General features: G+C 40.3%; 1 protein-coding gene across 1 annotated transcript; it reads left to right on the top strand.

Annotated features, from left to right (window-relative positions):
- Positions 1–15636: 15636 nt before the first annotated feature.
- On the top strand, positions 15637–16590 carry LOC149459234 (olfactory receptor-like protein OLF3). Its single transcript, XM_089681428.1, has one exon. It carries the CDS (start codon positions 15637–15639, stop codon positions 16588–16590), a length of 954 nt encoding a protein of 317 aa, XP_089537554.1.
- The last annotated feature ends 5452 nt before the right edge of the window (positions 16591–22042 follow it).

Raw genomic sequence — 22042 nt, 5'->3', positions numbered from 1 at the left:
CTCCCGATCAGCCGTGTTCCCTGCAGTACACACCCCCGCCCCCTAGTAAAACACTCCCCTCACACAGTTAACCCTTTCCCTGAAAAATAAACTTAACCCCTTCCTCCCCAGTGCCATTAGTACAGTGTCAGTGTTTTTTTTTTTTGCACTGATCACTGTATTGGTGTCACTGGGGATGTCAGTGACCCCAAGTCAGTACCCCCCAATGTCAGAATCTCCGCCGCAGTCCCGCAGTCCCGCCATAAGTCGCTGATCGCAGTCATAAGTCACTGATCGCCGCCATAAGTCCCTGATCGCCGCCATTATTAGTATAAAAAAAACTAAAAATCCCAGTATCTTTCCCGCCATTTTAAACGCTATAACTTTCACGTAAACCAATTAATTTACATGTATTGTTTTTTTTTTTTTTAGCAAAGACATGTCGCAGAATGCATTTTGGCAGAAATTTATGACTAAATTTGGTTTTTAAATTTTTTTTTTACTGGACATGTTTTATAGCAAAAAATATTGTTTTTTTTTCAATATACACTTATTGGGATTTTTTTTACCAAAAACATGTAGCAGAATACATTTTGGCCTAAATTTATAACCAACTTTGAGTTTACTATATATTTTTTATAGTTGAAAGTAAAAAAAAAATTTTTTCTTCAAAATTTTTGGTCTTTTTTTGTTTATAGCGTGAAAAATAAAAAGCGCACAGGTGATAAAATACCACCGAAAGAAAGCTCTATTTGTGTGAAAAAAAGGACGTAAATTTTGTTTGGGTGCAGCATTGCATGACCGTGCAATTATCAGTTGAATTAGTGCAGCGCCGAGTAGCAAAAAGAGGCCTGGTCATTAAGGGGGGTAAATCTTCTGGAGGTCAAGTGGTTAAAACAACATTATTTTTTTTTACATCTCTTACTCTGATAGCAATCATCTGCCATGGTCCAGCATTACTGGGTCCAAGCCTCTCTACAGCAATCTCTGATAACCCAGTTAGAGGCCACACATTTGGAATGTGTGAGAATGGAAATCAGTGAATAAGAAACACTGTAAAGAAAAAAGATTTCTCATCATCATTTGCTATTTTTGTCCATAGAAACATAGGAACAAGACACACATTACACTAATTAGAAATAATAAATACTGGAATTCTTCTGTTCATATGGGAGACTATTTTCTGTTCTAGAGAAATTTTAGAGGAGTTGCCCTGGGACCAATGAATATTGATCCACAGCACTGTATACCGTATATAAGATTGCATCTGACAAGCAGGACATTTACTAGCCATGGACATACAGTTGTGACCAAAATTATTCAACCCCCACTGAAATTGAGTGTTTTGGCCAGTTTGACATTGCTTTTGATCATTCAGTCATCTTGCTTACATTTACATTAAAGAGGCACTTGTAGGTCAGACAAATATAACATAACAGTTATAATGAAATAACCACAAATGTCTTTTCTGTGCTCACAGCATTATCAGTTTTATTCAACCCCCAAGTGACATTCAATCTTAGTACTTAGTACAGCATCCTTTTACAGTTATAACAGCTTTTAAACGTGAAGCATAGCTTGACACAAGTGTCTTGCAGCGATCTACGGGTATCTTCGCCCATTCTTCATGGGCAAAGGCCTCCAGTTCAGTCACATTCTTAGGCTTGCGCACTGCAACTGCTTTCTTTAAGTCCCACCAGAGGTTCTCAATCGGATTTAAGTCTGGTGACTGCGATGGCCACTCCAAAATGTTCCAGCCTTTCCTCTGCAACCATGCTCTAGTGGACTTGGAGGTATGCTTGGGATCATTGTCCTGTTGAAAGGTCCAACGTCTCCCAAGCCTCAGGTGTGTGACGGACTGCATCACGTTTCCATCCAATATCTCCTGGTACTGAAGAGAATTCATGGTACCTTGCACACGCTGAAGCTTCCCTGTACCTGCAGAAGCAAAACAGCCCCAAAGCATGATTGACCCTCCACCATGCTTCACAGTAGGCAAGGTGTTCTTTTCATCATAGGCCTTGTTCTTCCTCCTCCAAACATAGCGTTGATCCATGGGCCCAAACAGTTCTAATTTTGTTTCATCAGTCCACAGAACACTATCCCACAACTTTTGTGGTTTGTCCACATGGCTTTTGGCATACTGCAGTCGACTCTTCTTATTCTTTGGAGACAGCAAGGGGGTACGCCTGGGAGTTCTGGCACGGAGGCCTTCATTACGCAGTGTGCGTCTTATTGTCTGGGCTGAAACTTCTGTACCCACATCTGACAAATCTTTTCTCAGTTCCTCAGCAGTCACACGGGGACTTCTCTCCACTCTACGCTTCAGGTAGCGCACAGCAGTCGAAGTCAGCATCTTCTTTCTGCCACGACCAGGTAGCGTTTCAACAGTGCCCTTTGCCTTGAATTTGCGAATGATGCTTCCTAAGGTGTCTCTTGGTATGTTTAACATCTTTGCAATCTTCTTATAGCCATTGCCCTTCCTGTGAAGAGAAATCACCTCTTCTCTTGTCTTCCTGGACCATTCTCTTGCCTTCACCATGTTTGTAACCACACCAGTAAATGTCTAGAAGGAGCTGAGTATCACAGTCATTTTAAAGCTGCCTAATTGGTGCTTATTATGCTTGATTGCTGCTCGGTGACATCCACAGGTGTTTTCAATACCTGATGGAAAGCACCTGTATGAACCTCTGTTCTTCAGAGTGGTAGTCTTTAAGGGGTTGAATAATTGTGGCAATGAAGAAACCACATAAGAACCATTTACTACTGTATTACATAAACAATTGATGTCATTTTAGTTGCATTTGGGTAGTTACAACGTCCTTGTAGGATTTGATTCTGAATACAATTCCAAATGTACACTATAGTCCCTAAACCCCTTTACAGCATTGGGGGTTGAATAATTTTGGTCACAACTGTAGGCACACAGGTAAGCTGGACAAAGGCACAATGGAAGACACTTCATAGATTAATATGTCTGAATGACAATGTACAAGAGGACAGGTAGGTTAGAAGACTTTCTATGCCAACACTGGGGGTGATTTTTTAAAAATCTTATATTGGTATTTAATTTATACTAAAGAAAGGCGCTTTTGTGGGTGCTAGAAATGTTTTTTTTTCTAAAAGGAGTGCTATTTCTTGAGCATTTTTCCAAAAATTGTCTAGTGACACAAACATGTACTTCTTATGCTGAATGTACTATTTCAGGTTTTAGAATTCCTCTGCTGCTTATACAGTATTAGCAAAAGACAATACAAGTTAGATTGTAGATGTGTGTGCCTTATTTGCTATGGCTTTTGTGTCTTTTTCTTTTGCTGGCTTTTTGTTTGTCTTTTACTTGCTCATTTATGCTCCATATACACTAAGTTTTTCAGTGTTTTTGCGCATTTTTGCATTAGCGGTTTTTAGCGTTTTGCCCCGTTTTTTATTACTTTTTTTATTATGTTTTTTCTACAGCCAGTAAACCTCCCAGCATGTTATCCTATATGTCCATGCACACATAGACTGTAATCAATGTTTTGTGGCAGGGCCATTTTTTGGCTGGAAAAAAACACAGAACTAGTGGGTTTCTAGAGGAGTTTGTTAGCTGTAAAAACGCTCTAACGCTGAAAAACGTGGCAAAATGCAGTAAAACATGGTGAATCGTGGCAAACCGGTGTTTTTGGACGTTTTTTGATTAAAAAAATGTTTTTTTCTTTCAGTTAAAAAAAAAACACTAAAAACCGCAAATGTGAAAAAACGCGGCAAAACGCCACTGAATGCTAAAAAACGCAGAAAACTCACGTTTATAACTTGACTTTACACAGCTAGTGTTACCAGCGTTACTAAAACACCCCGTGTGCATGGAGCCTTACAGCTAAAAAAACTCCTCTAGAAACCCTCTAGTTCTGAGGGTTTTTTCCAGCCAAAAAACGCTGATTACAGCATATGTGTGCATGGACACATAGGATAGCATGCTGGGGAGTTTACTAGTTGTATAGAAAAACGCTGTAAATATGTTCAGTGTGCATGAGGATTTATACTTGCCTTCTCACCATCTGTCAAATGCCTCTGAAAAGTGGTTTGACCATAGATCATTTTTCAGAGGCATCAGTGAGAGCTGATAATGTAAATAAATCTTAGGCATTGTATACGCAGGTTTCAGTTTGTGTAAGAGCAGTATGTACAGCAAGTTCTACAAAGCATTTGCAAAGCTTTCAGTAAGCTTCAGGTAGATTTATTGAATATAGATTTATATTCAGGTGGGTTGATTGAAGGCAGATTTATAGAAAGTAGCTTTATTGAAGGTGTAGCGCTACCCCTGCAGGAGTCACTTGTGTTTTTGCCTGGGTCTCCCCTATCTTCACCCTGCAGCCAGGCTTAGAGTATTTTCTATAGCTAGGTGAACACACAAACACTGGCATTCCTTGTCTTCAATGACCAGTCTAGGGAATGTTATTTTTGTAGTTTTATTGTAGAACTGGGAATAGGGATGGGGAATTTTAGTAGGATACTCCAGAGTTAGAACTAATTACAGTTGAGGACATCTACCTGATCTCTCGGTTGAGCACTGTTGAAGTCCTGGCTAGAAGCAGATAGCAGGCTTCTCTTTGGCAATAGCAACAAATAGATTAGGAGTGAGCAAAGTCCCTTTAGCAATAGTAGTAGTAGCAGGACAAAGCTCCTCAGGTACAAGCCAGTTACGGCACACCTTTCTCTTCTAGCAATTGCTTTTCAGAAACCACTCTATGAGACATACATTTTCCATTTTTGGATGAAACAGAGAGCCAAGTAGCAGCAGGTCATTCCTGAGTGGAAGCATCCAATTGGTTTGACCGTTAACCAGAGTGTTGCAAACCATGGCCTTTTCGGTCAAAGCAGAGCCACAAAAATGACCGCTACTCTCTCTGTTTGCACCTTCTTCAGAGCCTCTGAAATTATTTGAAAAGGGGGAAAAGCTTAGCACAGCTGGAAGCTCCATCTTTGAGTGAGAGCATCCATCCCCACTGCTCTGTCTTCTCTGTTCAGGGGAAAAAAACTGCTCAGGAAATCGACTACCATATTCAGCAAACCCCTGAGATGGGCTGCTGACAAGGATACCAAATTGATCTCTGCCCAACTCAGTATTTCGTCTACCAGGATTTGAAGACTCCTGCTTCTTTTTGCTGCCTTGCCTGTTTACATAGGCTACCACTGTGGTGTTGTCCGTGCAGACCTACACATGCTGACCCTGGAGCTTCTGAGAGAAAGCCAAGAGAACCAAAGCAATTGCTTTTAATTTTCCCCAGTTTGAGGAGTTTGTCGCTGGAGGCCTTGACCACTGCCTCGGTTTTAACTAACCTCTCAGGCGCACTTCCCAGGCCAAGAAGCAGGCATCTGCATCCAATCTCAAAAATCTTTGGGAGCACTCTCGGATTGGGATGTGCAGATATGCGTCCCTTAGATTAATCGATGCCATGAAGCAATTTGGAAATAGCAGGTTTCTGACTAAAAAGACAGAGTCCATTCTAAACCCTTTGTATTGTATTGCTTTGTTCAATGGTTTTAAGTTGAGGATTAAACGGAATATATACATATAAAACCCCATCTGTTCTGCTCCGGATGGGACTGGAACTAACACTCTGAAAAATTTGATCCTGAACCAGGTTCTTCATGGCAAGAACTTTTACCAGATTTTTTGGAATATGACAAAATAACTTCTTGGAGTGATCTTCTCAAACTCTGTTTTGTAATCCATGCCAACAAGATTCCAGATATACATGCTTGTAGTTATTTTCTCCCATTGTGGAAGGTATGCCTGTAGTCTTCCTCTCATCAGAAGCAGCGAGTCATTGAGATTTTTTGGGCTATGCAGGAGTACATAAAAGGACCCCTTCTTTCTCTCTTGCTTTCTGTGATGCCCAGGCATTTTTCTTCCCTTGAGACTTGACACCCTGCTGCAGACCTCTCGGGGGACAAAAAAAATGTTAAGCTTGTTTTTTTTTTTTGCAGTGGGAAATACTTTTTCCTTGATGCTGTGTGGGCCAGGATTGACACCAAGTCTGGCCCAAAAGAGAAATCTCCTGAAAACAGGATTCCACACAGCCTAATTTTTGAGGTTGAGTCCTCCTGCCAGGTTTTTAGCCATAAGGCAGTTAGACAAGGCAGTTGAGTGAGCTGTCATACGTATGGATTCTGCAAGTGCATCTGCTATATATCCTACTGCTCTTGATATTGTAAGGAAAAAATCTAATATCTCTTCTTTCTCATCTGCCCCACCTCTGTACCTCCCTACACATCTGCTCCATCACTGTAACCCCCTGTTCATCTGCCTCATCATTGTACCCCCTGCTTTTCTGTCCCACCTCTGAACCCTCTGCTTATCTGCCCCACCACTGTAACCCCCTTTCTCATCTGCCCCACCACTGTACCTCCTGCACATCTGTCCCACCTCTGTACATCCCAGCTCATCTGTCCCGCCAATGTACCACCTTTCTCATCTGCCCCACCATTACTATACCTCCTTTCTCATCTTCCCCACAATGTACCTCCTTTCTCATCTGCTACACCACTGTACCTCCTGCACATCTGTCCCACCTCTGTACCTCCCTGCTCATCTGTCCCACCACTGTAACACTCTGTTCATCTTTGCCACCTCTGTACCCCCCTGAACATCTGCCCCATCGCTGTACCCCCCTGCTCTTCTGTCCCACAGCTGAACCCCTCTTTCCAATATATATATATATATATATATATATATATATATATGTTGGACAGCATTATGGAAACACCAGATAGAACAACAAAATCATTACCTATCTATTGCTTGGTGTGAAAGATAGCAACCAGGGGTGGACTGACCATTTGGAAACTCGGGCACTGCCCGAGGGCCCGGGGTCAGTAGGAGGCCCCATGAGATGCCCCTGGTACCTTTTTCAAAGACTTTTTTGAGTTTGGGCAAGGACACAGGGGCCCCATGATCCCCTGTTGCCCGGGGGCCCCATGAGTTGTCAGTCCGCCCCTGATAGCAACAGCACAAAAGCAAAAAGCAAAATCAAGCATTATTCCTCATTTAACTCATATGGTCTGTGTAATTTCAATAGTTCAATTTGCAAACCCAGTAATAAACACTCCTGCATCTGTAGAAGGATGAACTTATATTACACACATGTGAAAAAAGTGTTTGCCAAGAAGGTTATTCATCGTGTGTCTTAAAGTTGAATTCTGGGCACAAAATGTATAAATTAAAGGATAACTCAAGTTTTGTGGAAAGAAATAGCAAAAAAAAACCCCAAAAATGTATAATGTATACAATTCGTTTCAAGTCATATTGTCATTGAATATTATTAAAAATTACCTTTCCTTTTCAATTTGCAGCACCATCATTTTCTGTAAAATGCAACGCAATATGGCTACCTGGAGGTGTTCTTTATACATTTCAGATGTTTGGCATCCCCTGCAACAAAAATGTCATTTTTAGTGAGATACTTGCAAAACCAAAGCACGTCTAAAGGGATACAGACCCTGCCAATTTCCTCATTAGAGCCCTGCAGGTGCAGCAGCTGATTGATAGATGTAAAACCACTCTCGTACAGATTCACTCTGTAAATGGACAGAGTCAAACAATCATCTATTCCTTCACATTAGCAAAAGTTAGGAGTCTGCAACAAAGTTTGTTAAAATTCTTGCAATGTAGATTGATCACCCAGAGGGGAATGTTTTTTTTCTCACAACAAAAGTGGAGTTACGCTTTAAATATATCATTCAATAGCCGCAAAGAATATAAACCCTTTTAAATATATCTGCAATCGCATATATTACCTTGTAAAAGTAGCATCATCACTGTGCTGTACATAGCCTATCCAGAAAGCAGAGCTGTAGGAGGGACCAAGCAGAAAACTACAGGCTGCCTGAAGGGGGGGTGGAGACAAGACCAGCCACTCTGCACAAGAAAAGAGAGCAGCTCTGAGCGGTCTTGATTACAGGAAGCTCCTTTACAGAGGTAAAGTTCCACACTGGATTTCTGCACAGGTCTGGAAGAAATACACAAAGCCCCCAAGATTCAAGGAAGAATATACACTCCTCTTATACACAATATTTGCTTGTCCCGGAGTTCAGATTAAAATTAATGTTTGTCATGAGATCTGTATCTACAGGTTTACACTTCATTTAGGACCTGTTTTCCTTTCTATATAATCCTATAGGAATGCAAAAACAGTTTGGGGCAGACCGAATGCAGATCAGAATGAGGCCAATTGTAGGTGAAATGGACCCAACAATGATCTCTGAATGATCTCCAAAGCATCTCACTCTGATGTCAATGCTGCATTTGGCCAAAGGCCATCAACACAAATCCCCAAAAGTCACAAAAGATCTTATAATAGAGAGAACAAAATACTAGCCTGTGTCTGTCACAGATTCATCTATGAATATTACCATACAGTCTTAGCAAGACATACAAGAAATATCCCACTTCATTGGGTGGAAGGAATCTACGAAATGTATTTCTCTTATTGCTGACATCTCATCTACTCAAAATTTCCTACAATCCTGTGGGTGGCTGTACATAACAGCTGCAGGTTCCGTGGCAGTGATTACGCAGGCTCTGCATTCTATACAGCTCCTGTATGACCATGTGAATGCAGCCTAAAGGGAGAATGGGAAGGGGTTAAAAATGGCTGAATTAGGACAAACTAAGGGTTAAATAGGAAGAGGTTTTATTGTAAAATAAGCTCTTCTCTATCGTTTATTAATGGACACAAAAAATTATAGGAGAATGAAAAACAAAGCTTAATAAACATAATTCAATGTCCAGAAAATACTAAATTCTAAAGGTAAGTAGGTAAGTCCCAAAGCCTACTTCCATGAAGAAATAAATCTTCACCCCCCCCCGAGAATGTCCCATTGGACAAAACTTGTAAGGGTGGAGACTTTGTGCTGACGTCACTCCGCTGCACAATTGCAGGTTGGCAGCGATTTTCTGTATGGGTTCCATTGATTTAATAGCTATTTTTTTTGCTGGATTACAATTGTTTTATTCTTATGCCTAATATTTTAATCAATACTACAATATTACCGATATCCATTGGCTTCTGGTGAGCTTTATTTGCCACAGTTAGGACTGAACCTGGATGCCATTGAGAAGAGATGGCTTGAGGCTGGTGTATATTTAAAACACATGCTTCTGATGTTGTATTTATTGCAGCATATGCAGTATACTTGGTGAGTAATCATTTTACAAGGTGGTGGTGTTTGGGGACTTTTGTACACAGAAGGCTGGAGCAATTCAATCAGTTAGTGAAAGATTTTTTTCTCCATTTCTTCAATGACAGTATGCTTTGGGACTTTTACTCAGCTTTCTTTTGCACCTTGGTATAACTTATTGTTGATGTTATGGTTGGTTCTGCATAGATTTGTTATTTTAGTGCTTTTGGGGGGTTTTGTCCAACCTTTTGTCCCACACCCATACTCTTACCACATGGATTTATTATTGTAATACCATTGAAGGATCCAGCTTTACTTCTTTACAGATGGGTTTGGTGGCGCCACCATCAGGAGTAGGATGCCAGGTGCAACTTAAAACACGCCTACAGGGTGGCCCCCTGATGTTGACCAACCCTCCATCTGCAAGACAGGATTTAGTTATTCTGTAGCGTCCTCAAGACTGCAATGCAAAGAGTTTTTCTCCCCTTTTTGTTTTCACCTTTTGTTCCTGTCAATGTATTTTTGACAGGTTGTGGGTACTGGTTTCCAGTTTACAGATACCCCCTCCTTACTGGCTTCAGCTCTGCATGTCTACACCATGGTCCTGGGCCCAATCTAGGCTCCATTATGTTTATGGGGGATAGCAAGCATGGGGTACTTGGATAACCTGCACCTTTGAGCTCCTTCAGCTTTGGATTTGGAGTGTGACTTGTTCAGCGTGATCAACATCCTGGAGGATCTCAGGAGGGTCCACAATCTGCACAATTCAGTCTTAACTCCCTCTCTGCTTCTGGAAGACTTGGGACTCCTGCTGCACAATTCCATGGCCAAGATCCCTCTCCTACCAGAGAAAATAAAGATGCTGTGTTTTCACTTTCTATGCCTCCCCTCTATATAGACAGCATCATTTTGATTTTACATGAGGATTATGGGCCTCATGGTGGCTTCCTTCAAAGCTGTCCCATATGCCCAGGATCATGCCAGGCCTATGCTCTGAGAGGTCCTGGCCAAGTGGAACAGTGTCCGGAATCACTGGACCTTCCTATCTACAGTATCTGTGTCGTCCGACCAAGGCATTATTAGCTTGGTGAATTCGCTTTCCACTTCTCTTGTCCGGGAGAATCCTTTTTTCCTTCAGTTGGCAGATTATCATCACAGTCAACAGCCCCCTTGGGGAAAGTAGGGGACTGATGGATAATTACCTGTTCAGGGTTGCTGTTTCCCAGAGGACTTCAGTCTTTCCCTCAATAGCCTGGAACTCATGGGTGTAAGGCTATCTATATCTCATTGGATAATGCTTCTGCAGAGTTACCTGACCCAAATGAAATCGGACTATGCTGCAATGGTGGTTTCCATCACTTATCAGGGTGGCACCAAGAGCTCTGCAATACCCTGGAAGTGTTGCGAGTTCTTAGATGGGTGGATCGCTATTTTATGGACCAATCCACAGTCCATGCTCTTGGAGTAGGCAACTGGCAAGGGGACTGTCTCATTCACTGGTGTCTGGATCAGGGGGTATGGCCCCTACACCCTGAAGTGTTCCTTCAGATTTACAAATTGTGTAGGAGGAGCCAGGTGACGCTGAGGCTGCTGAGGCTGCTGGAGAGTGGGATCGTAGCTGCACAGCAAAATTTAAGGGAGATTTTACCATTTTAATGCTGTTAGTGAAATACTTTTGCGATACTTGAAATATAACACTGTGAGAGGCCATCCTATGTGGTTTTGAGTATATTGGCAGCAGAGAAGGAAGAGGCCTACTAAAGGGATACTTACCAGGTGTAATAGAAAGGAGAAGATTATCTTCAAGACTAAGCGGGAAGTCAGCCAAGGTTATATGCATACCTGCCCATTTAGACCTAATAACATATGTTTAAGTTCACATCTTGAGATGAGTGCATTGGAGGAAAAGTGGTGGGACCCACTTGCATGTTGGTGTAGAATTGTGGTAATATTGAGCATGGAGTAGAGGAAGATATAGATTGGGACATAGGTTGGGATATTCATGGACTATTACCACAAGAGCTGAAGAATCTCTTTTCATGTTTTCAGTTTATAACGATGTTCACAGATTATTGATGTGTTGTTATATATGTATATAATATGTACACATATGTTTATGATATATACACATACTGTATGTTTCATGAGGTTTAAGTGAACTTAACACGCACACCATATTTATATGGTGTGTGCTGGAATGCATGTACTATAGATGTGAGCAGCACCCTTTACACATTATTTATTTATTGCACTTTTAAAGTATTAGACACGTGTAGAATATTTTAGTTTTTGAATCCACTTTACAGTACATGAACTAGGCAGCACAGAAGTTATACATTTCCTTCAGATTTGTCAGCGTTGGGACACCCCCAGTGTCAACCTCTTGCGTTCAGGCTCATTTGGAAGATCTTAAGTTAAGTAATGCTGTGGCTCCTTGGTATGAGTATTCCCTGATTTATACATTGCCATCCCTAAAACATCCTTCCTTGGTTGCTTCCAGAGCTAGAGCGGCAGGGCATTCTATTAGTTCTGGGCACTCCGCTTTGGCTAAGCAATACTTAAATTGTGGATCTCGTTAACCGGTTGCAGACATGCCTTGGCTTCTCGCGTTTGCCTGGATCCCCTTTCTTGGGATCTGATCTGCCACCCTGCTTACAGCCACTGGTCTTAACAGTTTGGCTGTGGCAAGCCTGGTGCTGAAAGAAAAGGACCTGTCTCTAGCTGTCAGTCAAAGATGCTTGGGCTTGAACGTCTACTTCTCTATTCATCTAATATAACACTTGGATGGCTTGCTTTGCTTATTGTCTATGGGGGTTAATCCTTGTAAGTTTTTAGTTACCCGCATTTTGGTCTTATTTCATTGGGGTGTGGAGCCTTGGTTCATCCTCAGTATGGTTAAAGGCCAAGTCTCTGCTTTGGCCATTCTATTTTAGCTTCCATTTTGGCATCCTTTTTTCCTGGTTTATGTCTTTATCCTGGGCTTCACTCGGAAAAGGCCCCTTTTTCACTTCGGGACCTGAACTTTTTTGTTTGCCTTGCAAAAGCAACCTTTGAAAATACCTGGGATATTAACTTCTGAACATTATACAAAAGGTTGCCTTCTTGGAGGCCATCACTTCAGTCCGTCAGGTGTCAGAGCTCATGATTCTTTGCTGTAAGTACCTCTTTTTTTGGTGTTGCATAAAGACAAGAGGGGGTCATCGTACTAGGCTGTTTTATGACCTATCTCAACTGAGATATCGTCCGCCTTCCTTATATCCACATTTCCTTCTGAGAGAAGCAGCTCTTCATTGCCTGGATGTGGTCAGAGCCATTATAGTTTATATCCGGCCAAAGCCTTCATTCAGAAGTCTGGGGTTCTGCTCATCATTCAAGATTAGGTCAAGCTACCTTGTCTACCACTTTTTTCAGTTGGATTAACAGAACAGTGATCCAGTTATACACTCTTCAAGCCGCAAGACTCCTTTCTCAATTACTGTGTATTCTCCCAGGGCATTGTATGATTCATGGGTTTTTCATTATTCTGCTTCTGTTATTCATGTATGCAAGTCGGCTACCTGGTTGTCAGTTGAAATGTTTACCAAGTTTTGTATGGTTTACATAGTTGCCTCAGAAGATGCCAACTTGGCCAGAAAGTTTTACAGGAAGCAGTTTTAGTTCTGTTGTCTTGGTTTTGGGCCCATCCCTTTATTTCTGCCTCTCTGGTACTGCTTTGGGACATCCCATCCATGCAGAAGTAAAGTTGTGTCCTTTAGTGAACCATAGAGAAAACTGGATTTTTGTACTTGCCGTAAAATCTTTTCCTGAGTTCTTTGAAAGACACAGCACCCGCTCAGGCTCTTTTGGCTGTCTCAGTGTTATTGTCTGGGTACTGCTGGCTACTAACTGAATCCTGTCCTAAACATGGTGGGTTTGGTAACCATCAGATGGCTGCCACTCAGGCAAGTTTTGTTTGAACTTGAACGTAGCATCCAACTCCTGAATATGGGGCCGTCAATCCCATTCATGAAGAAGTAAAGCGGTGTCCTTCAATGAGTACAAAAGTCCATTTTTTTTTATTTATGAGGTCTTTAATTCCCCCTTTGACCTGCTGATGAATGGTACAGAGTACTTTGCACTTTGTTTTTAAACACTGTTCAGAAGGTCCTTTTTTATTTTCCAATACAGTGTAAACAACTAGGAACTCCCAGTGCTGTGTACAGCTTCCCATAGACATAAATTGTTGCAGGCATCTGAATGCAGTTATGTAGCACTACTTGTGTAAAATGGTGCATGTGCACAGATGTAAGTTCCAAATGCAGAAAGTGTGTGTTCATAAACTTCCATCTGTATTGGAGAATGCCCTAATATTGCCAATTTGGTGGCGGGAACTGCATCAGGATAGAAAGGCAGGGCATATTCCATACTAGGATTCAGTATTTTTGGGTGTACGTAGCACACCCAATGTCCACAATGGGTTTGGATAGGATAATTATTTTATGTATTTTTTTCCAGTGCATAGTAAAGCAGCAATATGGGCGAAAATAATTTTTTAGTTTAGGTAAATTTTAGAAATACAGAATGCATGCTTCTTGGTTCTATGTTTCATGTTTTTTTTCACCAAAGTTGAGAGCAATATAAGGAAAACTGGCACAAAATAGTAACTAAATATCATCTTTAAAAATGTAGCTGCATATTTCTTGCTATTACTATAACCTACCACCAAAGAACAACACAAAAGAAATTCTCCTGCTCCTGATGATCACAGCCATACCACACACATGTATGTTATTTGTTGTTTGTACCTGTAGTAGGGCTCAGAAACAATAGTGCACATTTTGTGTTTTATTTTTATTTTTACAATAACCCTGACAATAGTTAGCATTGATACTAATTAAAATCCTGCCTAAAATACACTGACCCTGACTTTTGACCCTAACCCTAACCTTAACCTTGACCTAGACCAAATCCTGATCTAGGTATTTGAAAAAAAATATATTATTTTTTTCTTACAGGCAATTATTTGTTTACACTTTTCTCTTCTAGCAAGGAGACAAAGATACAATGTATCTTTTTCTCCATTCAAAATGCATAGGGGCAGGCTGTACAGTGACTGATCAATGCAGTAGCCAATCAGATGATCAGGAAGTGGACCTCCTGGTTCCTGAGTGTTAGTCCACGTTGGGAGTGTGTCATGCAACGCGTTGCCAGCACAAACACAAGTACACATTTGGGGCAGCACAGTGGCTAAATGGTTAGCACTTCTGCCTGGCAGTACTAGGGTTGTCGGTTCAAATCCCAACCACGGCACCACCTGCCTGGAGTTTGCATGTTCTCCCTGTGCCTGCGTGGGTTTCCTCAGGGTACTCCGGTTTCCTCCCACATTCCAAAGAAATGCTGGTAGGTTTATTGGCTCCTGTCTAAATTGTCCCTAGTATGTGTATGTAGGAATGTGAGTTAGGGACCTTAGATTGTATGCCCCTTGAGGGTGAGGAACTGATGTGAATGTACAATATATTTGTAAAGTGCTGCATAAATTGACTGCGCTATATAAGTACCTGAAATAATAATAATAATAATATGTGCCCAACAGAAAAAGAGCCACCTCTGTGAAGCCCCATATATGCATACACTCAGCAGGAAGTGGTTAAAGAGGCTACATTCACACGGGCATTTTAACATGGTGTAAATGGCAGCAGCAGGAATCTACTGATTCTACTGAACAGTTTTTGACAGTTGTGAGTGACTAGCAGCAGCTCCCTAGCCTGTACACTTCAATGGCAGGTGTCTGTGGCCACTTCTATTCATGACTGTTTCCACAGCCAGCGATCATTTGCAGTGATTGCTTGCTGCGTGTGCTTTTGTGTGCTGGCAGGGAACAGGCTTTTCCTCTTATGCTGTGGATGTTAAAAAAAAAATTAAAAAAAACAATAAAAAAGCTAACTAGCTACTATGTTCTGTCATTGGTAACTTTAATTTAGTAATTTAATTAAGTAATTTAGAGTAATTGTAAAAAAGGTATATATTGGACCTACTCACATATAATATCAGGTTGTCTAGCTAGGGATGGGTTGGTTTCTGATGCAGAAAAAAAATGTATGGAAAAGTTTATCATTCCAGTGTATTTCTACTTTTCAGCCAAATTGGGATTATGCCTACTTTATATTTGTTACATGCTCCCATTTACAGAGTGTGACTTTTTTTCTTTTTAACTGTCTCCATTTTAGTCCTTGTATCCGTACATTGCCATCTATTCAAAGCTATAGCAGCTGCCTATAGAGTCCCATGTATAATCTTGCTCCAAGCAAACAACCAAAAAGGTAAGGAATAATTTAGAAAAAATATTTTTGGATATACTGTGTGAATGGGAACACATAACAAACATATAGTGGGGTTTCTTAAATTTGGCTGCACAAGTAGAAATTCACTTTAGGTACAGCATAATTATGCATTCCAAACTAAAATATTTCTCTAATTTTACCTCTTTGGTTATTTTAGGGGCATTTTAATACATTTATGGAGTACATGAACCAGACATTTGCACGATTTGTTCTTATTGGGCTTTCCACCGACCCATATGTTCAGCCGCTCATTTTTATTATCTTCTTACTGATATATATGGTCACAATCCTAGGGAATGTTCTGATTATTATAGTGGTTAGGATTGGCATTCACCTGCAGACGCCTATGTACTTCTTTCTCAGTAACCTGTCCTTTATTGACCTTTTCTTCTCCACTTCTGTTGTGCCTAAACTCTTAATAAACACTTTGTCCGAAGACAAGAGTATCTCCTTCTTGGGATGTGTGGCACAGATGTATTTCACCTTGGCTTTGGGTGGAACGGAATGCCTTATTTTGGCCATCATGGGTTATGATCGGTATGTAGCCATCTGTAACCCTTTACATTATAACACCATCATGAGCTTAAGGATCTGTGTGATAATATCGACTGGAATATGGGTTTTCAATTTCTCTAACTCTATGTTTTATGCAGTAATCACCTTCCAACTTCCTTACTGTAAGTCGAACGATGTCAACCACTACTTCTGTGAGATGCCTCCACTTTTCCATCTGTCTTGTAAAGACACCTTGATGGAAAAAATAGCCGTATATATTTCAGGATCAATTGTAGGTCTTTGTGCATTTGTGTTGACACTCCTGTCCTATGCCCAAATTATTTTTACCATCTTAAAGATTCGATCCACTACAGGACAGAAGAAGGCCTTTTCCACGTGTACCTCTCATATTTGTGTAATTTCATTATACTATGGTAGCATTGTCTTTATGTACTTACGGCCTCGAGGTAGTTATTCTGTGGAAAAAGACAGGGCAGTGGCCATTTTCTACACAGTCATAACACCTATGTTTAATCCGATTATTTACAGTATAAGAAACAATGAAGTGAAAGGGACAATGAAGAAGCTACTTAAGAAAGAGTTGCAAACCAGTGTGATTAAAATTAGAATCTAAACTGCGTTCTGGGAAAGTTGACAGCTGTTTCCTCTATGAAGATCTACTTTTTTGACCCATGATTTTATATATATATATATATATATATATATATATATATATAAAAATAATTATTTTTTATTTTTTTTGCAAAAACATTTTAAAAAGCTGGAAATAGTAAAATTGAATATTTGAACACGGGAATATACCAATTAATCTATGTTATGTCTTAGTACGGTATCATAATTAATGATGATGATGTTACCCGGGGTTGTCACCAGAGGAAACAATTTAAAAGTTTTATCCTTCATAAGACTAATATTTTAGGACAATATATCTAGTCATAAGCAATAGGTTGTGTGCTTAGATTAGACATTATCATACAAAAGTGGGAATTAAACGATGGGTAAAAAGTTTGGTAGAAGATGTGGACATTAATGTGTTCCAATAAACATGGAAAAATACAGTTCAAATCATATTGTAGATCATTAAGTTTAAAGGGTATGTTTACAAACAGCATCCTAAATAGTCCATTGAGAAAGCTTGTGCCTTTGGTATTTTAACAACACTGCGGGGAATATATTTAATGCATTAATGTTACATTCACCAAACACTCACTGCAAGTGAATCAGTCTCTGTGAATTAAAACACATACTGTATACCAGGAAAATACTTTATATCTGCAGTAAATATCATCTGGTGAATGTAATATTCATTGCTTTATACTTACACACAGTAGATTTCACTGATATTACAGAAACATGGTTTGATTCTTCACAACTGGGCTATTAACAAGTATAACAAAATGTGTTGGGAGGTCGCCCCTTAGTGAATGGTGTTGCAACACCTAGCCATAAAAGTAGCACTCTGACTCTTTACTTTGTGTGGGCATTAACATGCTTCAGGCCCACTTTACTGTGTACCTTTGCTCCACACAATTACCGAAGGATCCTATTCCCTCCCCAACCAGTAGCTAGGTCTGTTCCGACCTGCCCTTACAATAGACTCTCTACTCTGACCTGCAACAAGTCATCTCCCATCCTACTATGACCTGTGATATGTCATCTCCCTCTCTACCGTGACTCTTGATATGTCATCTCTCCCCCTACCCTGACCCTTGATATGTTGCCAGCTGCGATTTCTCCTGCGCTCTAGGGCCCAGACCGGTGGCAAATAGATGGAACCAACACCAGAGCAAGCGACCACCAGTATATTTCACGGTTGTGCAGCTCCAAAACAGGGCTGGGGAAGCCCGATCGATACTGCAAAGTGAAACAAAAAACAAGAAGCGCACCAACCTTGCGCATTACCTCAGTAACAGAATTTATTAATAAAAGATAGGTACTCACAAACCACGAATAAAATCAGGCATGTAGTCCTCAAAGGGACTTCAAAGATAAGAAGCCAGCGCGAATCCCATCATGGGGGTAGACACTCAGTATACTGACGCGTTTCGAAGGAGGAAGAAGGCATAGCCTTCGAAACGCGTCAGTTATACTGAGTGTCTACCCCCATGATGGGATTCGCGCTGGCTTCTTATCTTTGAAGTCCCTTTGAGGACTACATGCCTGATTTTATTCGCGGTTTGTGAGTACCTATCTTTTATTAATAAATTCTGTTACTGAGGTAATGCGCAAGGTTGGTGCGCTTCTTGTTTTTTGTTTCACCTTGATATGTTGCCTCCACCCCTTACCTGACCTATAATATATTGCCTCCCTCCTTCCTTGAGCTGCTGGTAGCAGAAAGTTCAAGCATGTTCTCTATCCCACATTGCCTGGGGCACCCACAGAAATGATACTGGATTTATAATTTGACGGCAGTTGCTGAGCAATAATGGAGCTTTACTTCTGATCAGCAACTGCTGCCAAGTTGTTACTCCATGTAGAAAGTTCAATACAGGTGCTAATATAGATTTGTGAAGTCGCTGATTAATCTGAGTCCATTCAAATGTATCTTGTGTTAAGTCCTGATAAAGGAAAATTGGTGTTGCCCCCAACCTACATTGGCTGTTTTCATACGCCTTTTTTTTTTTACCAACGAATAAAATTATCTCTGACTTTTTCATCTGGTTTTGGTCTGAAGCTCCTTTCTGTATTTTTACAGAGCAAGGACAATGTCGTCTTATTACTAGTCTATGGACACATCATATGAAAATACCTGGGGTGTAGCGTTTTTTACCATATAACTACTACAGATGTCAAAAGGTTTTGTATCACATAGTTAATCAAATATTTTATATGGGAAAATAGCAGGTCATATCGGAAGATGCAAAAACAGTTCTGTATTTTTCACTTCAAAACTTCTTTATTCAAAAAGTGTTGCAATGTACATAGTAAGACCATTATTCAGAGTTAGTCTGGCTGAAAAAAGACAAAAGTCCATCCAGTTCAACCATTAAATTAAAAAAAAGTTGTAAGTACACCCACAGTTGATCCGGAGGAAGGCAAAAAAAAACCAGCAAAGCATGATCCAATTTGCTCCTGCTGGGAAAAAAAATTCCTGCCTGATCCCCCAACAAGCAATTGGATATTCCCTGGATCAGCCTTACCTATAAATGTTAGTATCCAGTTATATTCTGTGTATCTAGGAAAGAATCCAGGCCTTTTTTAAAGCAATCCACTAAACTGGCCAGAACCAACTTTTGAGGGAGTCTATTCCACATTTTCACAGCTCTCACTGTGAAGAAACCTTTCCGTGTTTGGAGATTAAATTTCTTTTCCTCCAGATGTAAAGAGTGCCCCCTTGTCCTCTGTGATGACCTCAGGGTGAATAACTCTACACTGAGTTCACTATATGAACCACTGATGTATTTATACATGTTGATCATATCCCCCTTAATCTCCTCTTCTCAAGAGAGAATAAATTCAGTTCCTCTAATCTTTCCTCATAGCTGAGCTCCTCCATGCCTTTTATCAGTTTGGTTGCCCTTCTCTGTACTTTCTCCAGTTCCCCAATGTTCTTTTTGTGAATTAGTGTCCAAAACTGAACTGCATATTCCAGATGAAGTCTTACTAATGATTTGTACCGGGATAATATGATATCTCTCTCTCTGGAGTCTATACCTCTTTTAATACAAGAGAGGATTTTGATCGCTTTAGAAACCGCAGCTTGGCATTGCATGCCATTATTAAGCTTGTGATCTACCAGAATTCCCAGATCCTTCTCCACCATTGATTCCCCCAGTTGTACTCCCCCTAGTATGTATGATGCATGCATATTCTTAGCCCCCAAGTGCATAACCTTACATTTATCAACATTAAACCTCATTTGCCACATAGTTGCCCAATTAAACAGTGCATTGAGGTCGGCTTGTAAATTGAAGACATCCTGTAAGGACGTTATTCCACTGCACAGCTTGGTGTCATCTGCAAAGACTGAAATGGGATTTTTAATCCCAGACCCTATATTGTTTATAAATATATTAAAAAGTAAGGGTCCCAACACTGAACCTTGGGGTACACCACTGATGACCCCAGACTATTCAGAATATGAATCATTAACCACTAAACCCTGAATACGATCTTTTAGCCAGTTTTCTATCCATTTACATACAGATTTTTCCAAGCCCGTAGACTTTACCTTACACATTAGCCGTGTGTGGGGAACTGTGTCAAACGCTTTTGCAAAATCCAAGTATTCCACGTCCACCGCCACCCCTCTGTCCAAGGTTTTGCTAACCTCCTCATAAAAAGAAATCATTTTTGTTTGACAACTTCTGTCTTTCATGAATCCATGCTGTCTGTTGCTTAAAATATTTGTTTCCAGCAAGAACTCATCTATGTGGTCTTTTATTAAACTCTCAACATATGAGAAAAACTTAGGTCAAATATAAAAATTTGTAAGGTAACAATGACAAATCCAAAGATATACAGCATTCGTGTATAGATTATAAACAGAGGGTTGAGGTACTAGCGGGGGCCTAACATGCAGGATCAACATACACAAGTTTAGAACTTTGAAATGGTAAGGCAATCATTTTTCAAACACATGTATCTGATAGTGCAAGCCATCTAGCCCATACTTTATTGTATTTAGTGGGCAACCTCTATGGAGGTAAATAAGCTTCTTGTAAGGTGAAGTTCATCTCTCACTTCCAATAATCTAATAGGGGGGGGGGTTGTGTGCATCCAAACCTGAGCAATGACCTTTCAAGCAGAGAATAATGTTTTGTGAAGAAATGTGGTGAGTTATTTGTCTGTATCAGGATCTGGAAGGAGACCAAGCAGACATACTTTTGAATCTAGAGTCAAGGGGAATCCCATTGATTATGTCGGAAGTGGACAATCTGGGTCCAGTAGGTTTGCACAACAGGACAGGAGCAGTTAAGGTGATAGAATGTACCCGTATGAGTCATACATAAGGAATATAGTGGGTTTTGAGTGGGCTTATATATCTGGATACACGGACTGGAGTCAGGTAGGCCTTATGCAATATATACAACTGAGTCATGAGATCAGTAATATTAGGGGATACAAGTTTGTAATTGTCGAGTATCTAACAATTCTGTCTTTTAAACACGTGAACAACCCTAACACACTAAATGGTTACCAAAACTGCAGTCTATCTACTCATTTGGGAGATTAAATTCTGTTGGGAAGGTAATACATAGTAATTGCACTGAGACATTATACAGCCAGTGCTTTGGGACCAGTGATCATAAATCCAAAGCATAGCATATAAGATTGCATCTAACAAGCAAGACATTTGCAAGAAAATGAACACCTTCACACAGGTAAGTTGCACAACACCAAACCAAAGAGACAATATGTTTAAGCTATGCAATTTTATTTATTAAGGATGGACCTAGTGAATTTCTGTAATGGTTCAGGGAGAGATTCTTCATCTCTGCTTACATTTCATATTTGTAAAATGTAATGTTTATATTGTATAGTATATTGGTATTAGTACTCAATATAACTGTCTGGGACAAAGTAAGGTGCTAATTTTTGCTCTTTTTTATGTCTATCAACAAACATAACAGTCAGCTTTTTCATTTTGCTTATTTTTTACTTTAAAAAAGTAATATATGCCACTTTGTTTAGGAAAATGATGGCACAATCTTCATGTAAGAATTTTGAATTTCCACAAAGAATAGAAAATGTTCACTTTTTGAATTAATTTTTGTGACTAAATTTAGGTATTAATATTACCAGTACCTAGGTAATACTGGCCCTCTTGTGTCAAGATTAACATTTAACTGGCAGGGAAATGCCTTTAGGGTGGATTTCGTAGGTAACTAGACCTGTAACCATGCCTTTGGCACAGGGTAGGGCTATTATGTACAAGTAACAGGGGGATTTGGGTCCTATAATAAGGCTGCCAAGTCTCTGAAACATGGATTAGAGTGGTGGGAATGGTCTAATGCAGTGGTCTCCAAGCTGTGGCCCCGGGGCCAGATGTGGCCCTTGGCTCGCTTTTATCTGGTCCTTGGGGCACTATTTTATCCACTGATACTAACAATGGGGCATAATTC

This window comes from Staurois parvus, unplaced genomic scaffold (assembly GCF_062004578.1).
Source record: "Staurois parvus isolate SC_StPar_1 unplaced genomic scaffold, SC_StPar_1.0 ptg000267l, whole genome shotgun sequence".
NCBI classification, from domain to species: Eukaryota; Metazoa; Chordata; class Amphibia; order Anura; family Ranidae; genus Staurois; species Staurois parvus.
The sequence above is the reverse complement of the archived record's forward strand: the minus strand, read 5'-3'. Positions and strand labels throughout refer to the sequence as shown.